Genomic DNA, 14,869 nt, shown 5'->3' with positions numbered 1-14,869 from the left:
CTACTGTTACTGCAACTGTTACTATTACTACTGTTACTACTGACTACTGTTACTGACTACTGTTACTACTACTGCAACTGTTACTATCACTACTGTTACTACTGTTACTACTGTTACTGTTACTGACTACTGTTACTACTACTGCAACTGTTACTATCACTACTGTTACTACTGTTACTGACTACTGTTACTGACTACTGTTACTACTACTGCAACTGTTACTATCACTACTGTTACTACTGTTACTACTGTTACTGACTACTGTTACTGACTACTGTTACTACTACTGCAACTGTTACTATCACTACTGTTACTACTGTTACTACTGTTACTGACTACTGCAACTGTTACTATCACTACTGTTACTACTGTTACTGACTACTGTTACTGACTACTGTTACTGACTACTGTTACTACTACTGCAACTGTTACTATCACTACTGTTACTACTGTTACTACTGTTACTGTTACTGACTACTGTTACTACTACTGCAACTGTTACTATCACTACTGTTACTACTGTTACTGACTACTGTTACTGACTACTGTTACTACTACTGCAACTGTTACTATCACTACTGTTACTACTGTTACTACTGTTACTGACTACTGTTACTGACTACTGTTACTACTACTGCAACTGTTACTATCACTACTGTTACTACTGTTACTACTGTTACTGACTACTGCAACTGTTACTATCACTACTGTTACTGACTACTGTTACTGACTACTGTTACTACTACTGCAACTGTTACTGTTACTACTGTTACTGACTACTGTTACTGCAACTGTTACTATTACTACTGTTACTACTGTTACTGTTACTGACTACTGTTACTACTACTGCAACTGTTACTATCACTACTGTTACTACTGTTACTGACTACTGTTACTGACTACTGTTACTACTACTGCAACTGTTACTATCACTACTGTTACTACTGTTACTGACTACTGTTACTGACTAATGTTATTACTACTGTAACTGTTACTATCACTACTGTTACTACTACTGCAACTGTTACTATCACTACTGTTACTACTGTTACTGACTACTGTTACTACTACTGCGACTGTTACTATCACTACTGTTACTACTGTTACTGACTACTGTTACTACTACTGCAACTGTTACTATCACTACTGTTACTACTGTTACTGACTACTGTTACTACTACTGCAACTGTTACTATCACTACTGTTACTGACTACTGTTACTGACTACTGTTACTGACTACTGTTACTACTACTGCAACTGTTACTGTTACTACTGTTACTGACTACTGTTACTGCAACTGTTACTATTACTACTGTTACTGACTACTGTTACTATTACTACTATTACTACGGTTACTACTGTTACTACTGTTACTGACTACTGTTACTACTACTGCAACTGTTACTATTACTACTGTTACTACTGTTACTGACTACTGTTACTGACTACTGTTACTACTACTGCAACTGTTACTATCACTACTGTTACTACTGTTACTGACTACTGTTACTACTACTGCAACTGTTACTATCACTACTGTTACTACTGTTACTGACTACTGTTACTGACTACTGTTACTACTACTGCAACTGTTACTATCACTACTGTTACTACTGTTACTGACTACTGTTACTACTACTGCAACTGTTACTATCACTACTGTTACTACTGTTACTGACTACTGTTACTGACTACTGTTACTACTACTGCAACTGTTACTGTTACTACTGTTACTGACTACTGTTACTGCAACTGTTACTATTACTACTGTTACTGACTACTGTTACTACTACTGCAACTGTTACTATCACTACTGTTACTACTACTGCAACTGTTACTATCACTACTGTTACTACTGTTACTGACTACTGTTACTGACTACTGTTACTACTACTGCAACTGTTAGTATCACTACTGTTACTACTGTTACTGACTACTGTTACTACTACTGCAACTGTTACTATCACTACTGTTACTACTGTTACTGACTACTGTTACTACTACTGCAACTGTTACTATCACTACTGTTACTACTGTTACTGACTACTGTTACTGACTACTGTTACTACTACTGCAACTGTTACTGTTACTACTGTTACTGACTACTGTTACTGCAACTGTTACTATTACTACTGTTACTGACTACTGTTACTATTACTACTATTACTACGGTTACTACTGTTACTACTGTTACTGACTACTGTTACTACTACTGCAACTGTTACTATTACTACTGTTACTACTGTTACTGCTGTTACTGACTACTGTTACTGACTACTGTTACTACTACTGCAACTGTTACTGTTACTACTGTTACTGACTACTGTTACTGCAACTGTTACTGACTACTGTTACTACTACTGCAACTGTTACTGTTACTACTGTTACTGACTACTGTTACTGCAACTGTTACTATTACTACTGTTACTACTGTTACTGTTACTGACTACTGTTACTACTACTGCAACTGTTACTATCACTACTGTTACTACTGTTACTGACTACTGTTACTGACTACTGTTACTACTACTGCAACTGTTACTATCACTACTGTTACTACTGTTACTGACTACTGTTACTGACTACTGTTACTACTACTGCAACTGTTACTATCACTACTGTTACTACTGTTACTACTGTTACTGACTACTGTTACTGACTACTGTTACTACTACTGCAACTGTTACTGTTACTACTGTTACTGACTACTGTTACTGCAACTGTTACTATTACTACTGTTACTACTGTTACTGTTACTGACTACTGTTACTACTACTGCAACTGTTACTATCACTACTGTTACTACTGTTACTGACTACTGTTACTGACTACTGTTACTACTACTGCAACTGTTACTATCACTACTGTTACTACTGTTACTGACTACTGTTACTGACTACTGTTACTGACTACTGTTACTACTACTGCAACTGTTACTATCACTACTGTTACTACTGTTACTACTGTTACTGTTACTGACTACTGTTACTACTACTGCAACTGTTACTATCACTACTGTTACTACTGTTACTGACTACTGTTACTGACTACTGTTACTACTACTGCAACTGTTACTATCACTACTGTTACTACTGTTACTACTGTTACTGACTACTGTTACTGACTACTGTTACTACTACTGCAACTGTTACTATCACTACTGTTACTACTGTTACTACTGTTACTGACTACTGCAACTGTTACTATCACTACTGTTACTGACTACTGTTACTGACTACTGTTACTACTACTGCAACTGTTACTATCACTACTGTTACTACTGTTACTGACTACTGTTACTACTACTGCAACTGTTACTATCACTACTGTTACTACTGTTACTGACTACTGTTACTGACTACTGTTACTACTACTGCAACTGTTACTATCACTACTGTTACTACTGTTACTACTGTTACTGACTACTGTTACTGACTACTGTTACTACTACTGCAACTGTTACTGTTACTACTGTTACTGACTACTGTTACTGCAACTGTTACTATTACTACTGTTACTACTGTTACTGTTACTGACTACTGTTACTACTACTGCAACTGTTACTATCACTACTGTTACTACTGTTACTGACTACTGTTACTGACTACTGTTACTACTACTGCAACTGTTACTATCACTACTGTTACTACTGTTACTGACTACTGTTACTGACTAATGTTATTACTACTGTAACTGTTACTATCACTACTGTTACTACTACTGCAACTGTTACTATCACTACTGTTACTACTGTTACTGACTACTGTTACTACTACTGCGACTGTTACTATCACTACTGTTACTACTGTTACTGACTACTGTTACTACTACTGCAACTGTTACTATCACTACTGTTACTACTGTTACTGACTACTGTTACTACTACTGCAACTGTTACTATCACTACTGTTACTGACTACTGTTACTGACTACTGTTACTGACTACTGTTACTACTACTGCAACTGTTACTGTTACTACTGTTACTGACTACTGTTACTGCAACTGTTACTATTACTACTGTTACTGACTACTGTTACTATTACTACTATTACTACGGTTACTACTGTTACTACTGTTACTGACTACTGTTACTACTACTGCAACTGTTACTATTACTACTGTTACTACTGTTACTGACTACTGTTACTGACTACTGTTACTACTACTGCAACTGTTACTATCACTACTGTTACTACTGTTACTGACTACTGTTACTACTACTGCAACTGTTACTATCACTACTGTTACTACTGTTACTGACTACTGTTACTGACTACTGTTACTACTACTGCAACTGTTACTATCACTACTGTTACTACTGTTACTGACTACTGTTACTACTACTGCAACTGTTACTATCACTACTGTTACTACTGTTACTGACTACTGTTACTGACTACTGTTACTACTACTGCAACTGTTACTGTTACTACTGTTACTGACTACTGTTACTGCAACTGTTACTATTACTACTGTTACTGACTACTGTTACTACTACTGCAACTGTTACTATCACTACTGTTACTACTACTGCAACTGTTACTATCACTACTGTTACTACTGTTACTGACTACTGTTACTGACTACTGTTACTACTACTGCAACTGTTAGTATCACTACTGTTACTACTGTTACTGACTACTGTTACTACTACTGCAACTGTTACTATCACTACTGTTACTACTGTTACTGACTACTGTTACTACTACTGCAACTGTTACTATCACTACTGTTACTACTGTTACTGACTACTGTTACTGACTACTGTTACTACTACTGCAACTGTTACTATCACTACTGTTACTACTGTTACTGACTACTGTTACTACTACTGCAACTGTTACTATCACTACTGTTACTACTGTTACTGACTACTGTTACTACTACTGCAACTGTTACTATCACTACTGTTACTACTGTTACTGACTACTGTTACTGACTACTGTTACTACTACTGCAACTGTTACTATCACTACTGTTACTACTGTTACTGACTACTGTTACTACTACTGCAACTGTTACTATCACTACTGTTACTACTGTTACTGACTACTGTTACTACTACTGCAACTGTTACTATCACTACTGTTACTACTGTTACTGACTACTGTTACTGACTACTGTTACTACTACTGCAACTGTTACTATCACTACTGTTACTACTGTTACTGACTACTGTTACTGACTACTGTTACTACTACTGCAACTGTTACTATCACTACTGTTACTACTGTTACTGACTACTGTTACTACTACTGCAACTGTTACTATCACTACTGTTACTACTGTTACTGACTACTGTTACTACTACTGCAACTGTTACTATCACTACTGTTACTACTACTGCAACTGTTACTATCACTACTGTTACTACTGTTACTGACTACTGTTACTGACTACTGTTACTACTACTGCAACTGTTACTATCACTACTGTTACTACTGTTACTGACTACTGTTACTACTACTGCAACTGTTACTATCACTACTGTTACTACTGTTACTGACTACTGTTACTGATTACTGCAACTGTTACTATCACTACTGTTACTACTGTTACTGACTACTGTTACTGCAACTGTTACTATTACTACTGTTACTGACTACTGTTACTATTACTACTATTACTACGGTTACTACTGTTACTACTGTTACTGACTACTGTTACTACTACTGCAACTGTTACTATTACTACTGTTACTACTGTTACTGACTACTGTTACTGACTACTGTTACTACTACTGCAACTGTTACTATCACTACTGTTACTACTGTTACTGACTACTGTTACTACTACTGCAACTGTTACTATCACTACTGTTACTACTGTTACTGACTACTGTTACTGACTACTGTTACTACTACTGCAACTGTTACTATCACTACTGTTACTACTGTTACTGACTACTGTTACTACTACTGCAACTGTTACTATCACTACTGTTACTACTGTTACTGACTACTGTTACTGACTACTGTTACTACTACTGCAACTGTTACTGTTACTACTGTTACTGACTACTGTTACTGCAACTGTTACTATTACTACTGTTACTGACTACTGTTACTACTACTGCAACTGTTACTATCACTACTGTTACTACTACTGCAACTGTTACTATCACTACTGTTACTACTGTTACTGACTACTGTTACTGACTACTGTTACTACTACTGCAACTGTTAGTATCACTACTGTTACTACTGTTACTGACTACTGTTACTACTACTGCAACTGTTACTATCACTACTGTTACTACTGTTACTGACTACTGTTACTACTACTGCAACTGTTACTATCACTACTGTTACTACTGTTACTGACTACTGTTACTGACTACTGTTACTACTACTGCAACTGTTACTATCACTACTGTTACTACTGTTACTGACTACTGTTACTACTACTGCAACTGTTACTATCACTACTGTTACTACTGTTACTACTGTTACTACTGTTACTGACTACTGCAACTGTTACTATCACTACTGTTACTGACTACTGTTACTGACTACTGTTACTACTACTGCAACTGTTACTATCACTACTGTTACTACTGTTACTGACTACTGTTACTACTACTGCAACTGTTACTATCACTACTGTTACTACTACTGCAACTGTTACTATCACTACTGTTACTACTGTTACTGACTACTGTTACTGACTACTGTTACTACTACTGCAACTGTTACTATCACTACTGTTACTACTGTTACTGACTACTGTTACTACTACTGCAACTGTTACTATCACTACTGTTACTACTGTTACTGACTACTGTTACTGATTAACTACTGATTAACTACTGTTACTACTACTGCAACTGTTACTATCACTACTGTTACTACTGTTACTGACTACTGTTACTACTACTGCAACTGTTACTATCACTACTGTTACTACTGTTACTGACTACTGTTACTACTACTGCAACTGTTACTATCACTACTGTTACTACTGTTACTGACTACTGTTACTGACTACTGTTACTACTACTGCAACTGTTACTACTACTGCAACTGTTACTATCACTACTGTTACTACTACTGCAACTGTTACTATCACTACTGTTACTACTGTTACTACTGTTACTACTGTTACTGACTACTGCAACTGTTACTATCACTACTGTTACTGACTACTGTTACTGACTACTGTTACTACTACTGCAACTGTTACTATCACTACTGTTACTACTGTTACTGACTACTGTTACTACTACTGCAACTGTTACTATCACTACTGTTACTACTACTGCAACTGTTACTATCACTACTGTTACTACTGTTACTGACTACTGTTACTGACTACTGTTACTACTACTGCAACTGTTACTATCACTACTGTTACTACTGTTACTGACTACTGTTACTACTACTGCAACTGTTACTATCACTACTGTAGTTGCAGTAGTAGTAACAGTAGTCAGTAACAGTAGTCAGTAACAGTAGTGATAGTAACAGTTGCAGTAGTCAGTAACAGTAGTAACAGTAGTAACAGTAGTGATAGTAACAGTTGCAGTAGTAGTATCACTACTGTTACTACTGTTACTGACTACTGTTACTACTACTGCAACTGTTACTATCACTACTGTTACTACTGTTACTGACTACTGTTACTACTACTGCAACTGTTACTATCACTACTGTTACTACTGTTACTGACTACTGTTACTACTACTGCAACTGTTACTATCACTACTGTTACTACTGTTACTGACTACTGTTACTACTACTGCAACTGTTACTATCACTACTGTTACTACTACTGCAACTGTTACTATCACTACTGTTACTGACTACTGTTACTGACTACTGTTACTACTACTGCAACTGTTACTATCACTACTGTTACTACTGTTACTGACTACTGTTACTACTACTGCAACTGTTACTATCACTACTGTTACTACTACTGCAACTGTTACTATCACTACTGTTACTACTGTTACTGACTACTGTTACTGACTACTGTTACTACTACTGCAACTGTTAGTATCACTACTGTTACTACTGTTACTGACTACTGTTACTACTACTGCAACTGTTACTATCACTACTGTTACTACTGTTACTGACTACTGTTACTACTACTGCAACTGTTACTATCACTACTGTTACTACTGTTACTGACTACTGTTACTGACTACTGTTACTACTACTGCAACTGTTACTATCACTACTGTTACTACTGTTACTGACTACTGTTACTACTACTGCAACTGTTACTATCACTACTGTTACTACTGTTACTGACTACTGTTACTGACTACTGTTACTACTACTGCAACTGTTACTATCACTACTGTTACTACTGTTACTGACTACTGTTACTGACTACTGTTACTACTACTGCAACTGTTACTATCACTACTGTTACTACTGTTACTGACTACTGTTACTACTACTGCAACTGTTACTATCACTACTGTTACTACTGTTACTGACTACTGTTACTGACTACTGTTACTACTACTGCAACTGTTACTATCACTACTGTTACTACTGTTACTACTGTTACTGACTACTGTTACTACTACTGCAACTGTTACTATCACTACTGTTACTACTGTTACTGACTACTGTTACTACTACTGCAACTGTTACTATCACTACTGTTACTACTACTGCAACTGTTACTATCACTACTGTTACTACTGTTACTGACTACTGTTACTGACTACTGTTACTACTACTGCAACTGTTACTATCACTACTGTTACTACTGTTACTGACTACTGTTACTACTACTGCAACTGTTACTATCACTACTGTAGTTGCAGTAGTAGTAACAGTAGTCAGTAACAGTAGTCAGTAACAGTAGTGATAGTAACAGTTGCAGTAGTCAGTAACAGTAGTAACAGTAGTAACAGTAGTGATAGTAACAGTTGCAGTAGTAGTATCACTACTGTTACTACTGTTACTGACTACTGTTACTACTACTGCAACTGTTACTATCACTACTGTTACTACTGTTACTGACTACTGTTACTACTACTGCAACTGTTACTATCACTACTGTTACTACTACTGCAACTGTTACTATCACTACTGTTACTACTGTTACTGACTACTGTTACTGACTACTGTTACTACTACTGCAACTGTTACTATCACTACTGTTACTACTGTTACTGACTACTGTTACTACTACTGCAACTGTTACTATCACTACTGTAGTTGCAGTAGTAGTAACAGTAGTCAGTAACAGTAGTCAGTAACAGTAGTGATAGTAACAGTTGCAGTAGTCAGTAACAGTAGTAACAGTAGTAACAGTAGTGATAGTAACAGTTGCAGTAGTAGTATCACTACTGTTACTACTGTTACTGACTACTGTTACTACTACTGCAACTGTTACTATCACTACTGTTACTACTGTTACTGACTACTGTTACTACTACTGCAACTGTTACTATCACTACTGTTACTACTGTTACTGACTACTGTTACTACTACTGCAACTGTTACTATCACTACTGTTACTACTGTTACTGACTACTGTTACTACTACTGCAACTGTTACTATCACTACTGTTACTACTACTGCAACTGTTACTATCACTACTGTTACTGACTACTGTTACTGACTACTGTTACTACTACTGCAACTGTTACTATCACTACTGTTACTACTGTTACTGACTACTGTTACTACTACTGCAACTGTTACTATCACTACTGTTACTACTACTGCAACTGTTACTATCACTACTGTTACTACTGTTACTGACTACTGTTACTGACTACTGTTACTACTACTGCAACTGTTAGTATCACTACTGTTACTACTGTTACTGACTACTGTTACTACTACTGCAACTGTTACTATCACTACTGTTACTACTGTTACTGACTACTGTTACTACTACTGCAACTGTTACTATCACTACTGTTACTACTGTTACTGACTACTGTTACTGACTACTGTTACTACTACTGCAACTGTTACTATCACTACTGTTACTACTGTTACTGACTACTGTTACTACTACTGCAACTGTTACTATCACTACTGTTACTACTGTTACTGACTACTGTTACTGACTACTGTTACTACTACTGCAACTGTTACTATCACTACTGTTACTACTGTTACTGACTACTGTTACTGACTACTGTTACTACTACTGCAACTGTTACTATCACTACTGTTACTACTGTTACTGACTACTGTTACTACTACTGCAACTGTTACTATCACTACTGTTACTACTGTTACTGACTACTGTTACTGACTACTGTTACTACTACTGCAACTGTTACTATCACTACTGTTACTACTGTTACTACTGTTACTGACTACTGTTACTACTACTGCAACTGTTACTGTTACTACTGTTACTGACTACTGTTACTGCTACTGCAACTGTTACTACTGTTACTACTGTTACTGACTACTGTTACTACTACTGCAACTGTTACTGTTACTACTGTTACTGACTACTGTTACTGCAACTGTTACTATTACTACTGTTACTACTGTTACTGTTACTGACTACTGTTACTATTACTACTATTACTACGGTTACTACTGTTACTACTGTTACTGACTACTGTTACTACTACTGCAACTGTTACTATCACTACTGTTACTACTGTTACTGACTACTGTTACTGACTACTGTTACTACTACTGCAACTGTTACTATTACTACTGTTACTACTGTTACTGACTACTGTTACTACTACTGCAACTGTTACTATCACTACTGTTACTACTGTTACTGACTACTGTTACTACTACTGCAACTGTTACTATCACTACTGTTAATACTGTTACTGACTACTGTTACTACTACTGCAACTGTTACTATCACTACTGTTACTACTGTTACTGACTACTGTTACTGACTACGGTTACTACTACTGCAACTGTTACTATCACTACTGTTACTACTACTGCAACTGTTACTATCACTACTGTTACTACTGTTACTGACTACTGTTACTGACTACTGTTACTACTACTGCAACTGTTACTATCACTACTGTTACTACTGTTACTGACTACTGTTACTACTACTGCAACTGTTACTATCACTACTGTTACTACTGTTACTGACTACTGTTACTACTACTGCAACTGTTACTATCACTACTGTTACTACTGTTACTGACTACTGTTACTGACTACTGTTACTACTACTGCAACTGTTACTATTACTACTGTTACTACGGTTAGTACTATTACTACTGTTACTGACTACTGTTACTACTACTGCAACTGTTACTATTACTACTATTACTACTGTTACTACTACTGCAACTGTTGCTATTACTACTGTTACTACTACTGCAACTGTTACTATTACTACTGTTACTACTGTTAGTACTATTACTACTGTTACTGACTACTGTTACTACTACTGCTACTGTTACTACTGTTACTACTATTACTGACTACTGTTACTACTACTGCAACTGTTACTATTACTACTATTACTACTGTTACTGACTACTGTTACTACTACTGCAACTGTTACTGACTACTGTTACCGACTACTGCAACTGTTACTATTACTACTATTACTACTGTTACTGACTACTGTTACTACTACTGCAACTGTTACTATTACTACTATTACTACTGTTACTGACTACTGTTACTACTACTGCAACTGTTACTGACTACTGTTACTACTACTGCTACTGTTACTATTACTACTGTTAGTACTATTACTACTGTTACTGACTACTGTTACTACTGTTACTACTACTGCTACTGTTACTACTGTTACTACTGTTACTGACTACTGTTACAACTACTGCAACTGTTACTATTTCTACTGTTACTACTGTTACTGACTACTGTTACTACTATTACTACTGTTACTACTACTGCAACTGTTACTATTACTACTATTACTACTGTTACTACTGTTAGTACTATTACTACTGTTACTGACTACTGTTACTGACTACTGCAACTGTTACTATCACTACTATTACTACTGTTACTACTGTTAGTACTATTACTACTGTTACTGACTACTGTTACTGACTACTGCAACTGTTACTATTACTACTGTTACTACTGTTACTGACTACTGTTACTACTACTGCAACTGTTGCTACTGTTACTACTATTACTACTGTTACTGACTACTGTTACTACTACTGCAACTGTTACTGTTACTACTGTTACTGACTACTGTTACCGACTACTGTTGCTACTATTACTACTGTTACTACTACTGCAACTGTTACTAGCAGTATTAATACTGTAGTAGTAGTAGTAGTAGTAGTAGTATTACTACTACTACTACTACTACTACTATTACTTACAATTAATATTGCAATTACTACTACTGCTGTTACTACTACTACTATTACTATGACTATTTCGGCTATTGCAATTGCTACTACTATTATTAGTACTATTACTACAACCATTATTTCTACTCCTATTATTACTACCATTACTATTACTTCTATTCCGACTACTACAAATACTATTATTATTATTATTATTATTATTATTATTATTACTACTACTACTAATGTTATTGTTACTATTTATACTACAACGAGTACTACTATGAATAAAGAGAAGAAATGAAATGTTTTTAAGTCTGTAGGACTGTAAAAGCCCTCAGAAGCATGTCTCTCACAGTCTCCCTCATAGAAAGAGCTTTTCGAGTCATTTCTTTCCATCAGCAGTGTTTAACCTCATCACTGAGACGTAGCTGAGACGGGAAAGAAGTTGTAAAGTATAAATGAACGGAGTGCGACTGTGACGCCGCCGAGACGATTCAATCACGACAACTGAAATGTGAAAGCTAACGTTGCGTTAAGAGAAACCCTGCGAGTGGCAACGGCACTCAATTCGTGAAATTCTCACCACTGAAGTACCGTTTCTTGTCAGATTTTTTTTGTTTATATGATGAATAGTGTCTCGGTTTGTGCCTTTCTAGCGGCCGTCGCGTTGTCACTTTTATGATATGTGTCACATTTACTGCAGTCACAGCTAAGGACTGAGTTAGTTTTGGAACTTTTCATTTAATCAATTCTTACATATAAACATGATTTTTAGTCTTTTTTTTAATTATAAAGCTTCTTACATAACTATTTCTTTATGTTTACACAGTTATCATGCTAAAAAAAACGCTCAGCTCTAGCGTTTTCACCACGCTTTTTTGGGTGTTTTTTTTTTTTTTTGCTCTGGAAAGCATCTTTCCCTAATTGCCCTGCTTCCTTCTCTGAGAAGTGCTTTTCCAACCTTCTGGCAGTTTCAGAAGCCTTTAGGGGATTTTGACATTTGATATTACGGTGGACTGAAGTGGTCAGCTATACTGACTGGAGCCTGAGGCGGTTGCCTGGTTTGTCTTTTTTATAGTTGCACTGCTGCTGATTGGTGTTCAGTCGCATTAATCCCCCAGAGAGAGAGAGGGAGAGAGCGGGGGGGGAGAGAGAGAGTGAAAATGAATGAACGTAGGATTCACACAACTACTATCTTTAGCAAACACAGCTGTGGAATGAAGGCGTTACCAAGTGCTGTTGATATTTCGTTAAAGAATACACACAAAAAAATCATTTTATATCATTTAGCTGAATCTGTTGTTCAACAAATGCATGTTAAAAACAGTATTAAAAATAGTGTTCATCCACCTCTCTCTCTCTCTCTCTCTCTCTCCCTCCCTCCCTCCCTCCCTCCCTCCGCAGGTGCAGTGGCTGTTCTCGTCCCTCGTTTGGATCTGGTCATCTCGTTTGTGGGCGCGGTGAGTAGCTCCGCCCTGGCGCTCATCTTCCCGCCCCTGGTCGAACTGATCGCTTGCTCCACTCGTCCGTCCGCACTCCTTTTCCTGAAGGACCTGTCTATCGCCCTGATCGGATTCCTCGGCTTCCTCACAGGAACGTACGTCACAGTGGGGGAGATGTTATACCCATCTCCCTGACGACGAGAACAAAGCCAGACCTACTGCCCAATACAGCGATAACGTACTGCGTTGTGTACTCCTGGAAACAAATACACGGGTCAACACTTTTTATAACTCTCTTATTACTTTTTCATTCCAGCTGCACACACTGCCGTCCCTCACCCTGTGTGTGTGTGTGTGTGTGTGTGTGTGTGTGTGAGAGAGAGAGATGAGTGAAATGGAGACCATTGATGTCTGTTTCATGTAGTGCATTACATTCCTCCTATTGTGTGTGTTTGTGTCTGTGTATGTTTATGAGTGCTACACACTGTACAGTATATATTCTTTGACTTAACAGATTTATTATGAATAAATGAATGACTTTAACAGACGTTTTTTGTTTCGCTGAGTTTGAAATGTTGGAGTACTGGGTATTTACCACTATGTTCATCTTCCTCCTGACACAACGTGATCTTTGGGTTTGGAAAAATGTGCAGACTTTTTTGCGCAGTTTATCATGCAATAGATTTACCTTTATGGCATTTGGCAGACACACTTATCCAGAGCGACTTACGTTTATCTCATTTTATACGTCTGAGCAGTTGAGGGTGCAGACACACCTTGCTCAAGGGCCCAACAGTGGCAGCTTGGTGGTGCTGGGGCATGCACTTATTACCGTATGATCAGTAGCCCCACGTCTTAACCACTGGGCTACCACTGCTCCAGTCTAAAGTCTATTTAAAAGATAGACTTTTTTTGGCCCATTAATCTACACATAAATCCCCATAGTGACGAAGCGAAAACGGTTTTATAAACGTATTTTAAAATCAGAGACTGAAATCGCTCATTTTAGATAAAATGTTCAGACCGTTTATTTGGAATTTTGTAGAACAGTACAGCTTCGAGTCTGCGAGGGTAAGTCTTTACAAGCTTTGCGCGTCTGGATTTGGACGATTTCTCCCTGGCGGATCCTCTCGAGATCGATCGGAGTGGATTAGGGAGTGTCTGT

General features: G+C 37.0%; 1 protein-coding gene across 3 annotated transcripts in view; it reads left to right on the top strand.

The window, feature by feature from the left end:
* Nucleotides 1-14,256, top strand: part of slc36a4 (solute carrier family 36 member 4) — a 77,497-nt gene extending 63,241 nt beyond the window's left edge. For all 3 annotated transcript variants that reach the window (XM_053687165.1, XM_053687164.1, XM_053687163.1), the window contains exon 11: nucleotides 13,667-14,256. In XM_053687165.1, the coding sequence (XP_053543140.1) occupies nucleotides 13,667-13,899 (233 nt within the window). In that variant the 3' untranslated portion in view covers nucleotides 13,900-14,256. The remainder of the gene's footprint in view (nucleotides 1-13,666) is intronic.
* Nucleotides 14,257-14,869: the final 613 nt, after the last annotated feature.

Source organism: Ictalurus punctatus, chromosome 17 (assembly GCF_001660625.3).
Source record: "Ictalurus punctatus breed USDA103 chromosome 17, Coco_2.0, whole genome shotgun sequence".
Taxonomy (NCBI): domain Eukaryota; kingdom Metazoa; phylum Chordata; class Actinopteri; order Siluriformes; family Ictaluridae; genus Ictalurus; species Ictalurus punctatus.
Note: the sequence above shows the minus strand (reverse complement) of the source record. Positions and strands in the feature narration are given on the sequence as shown.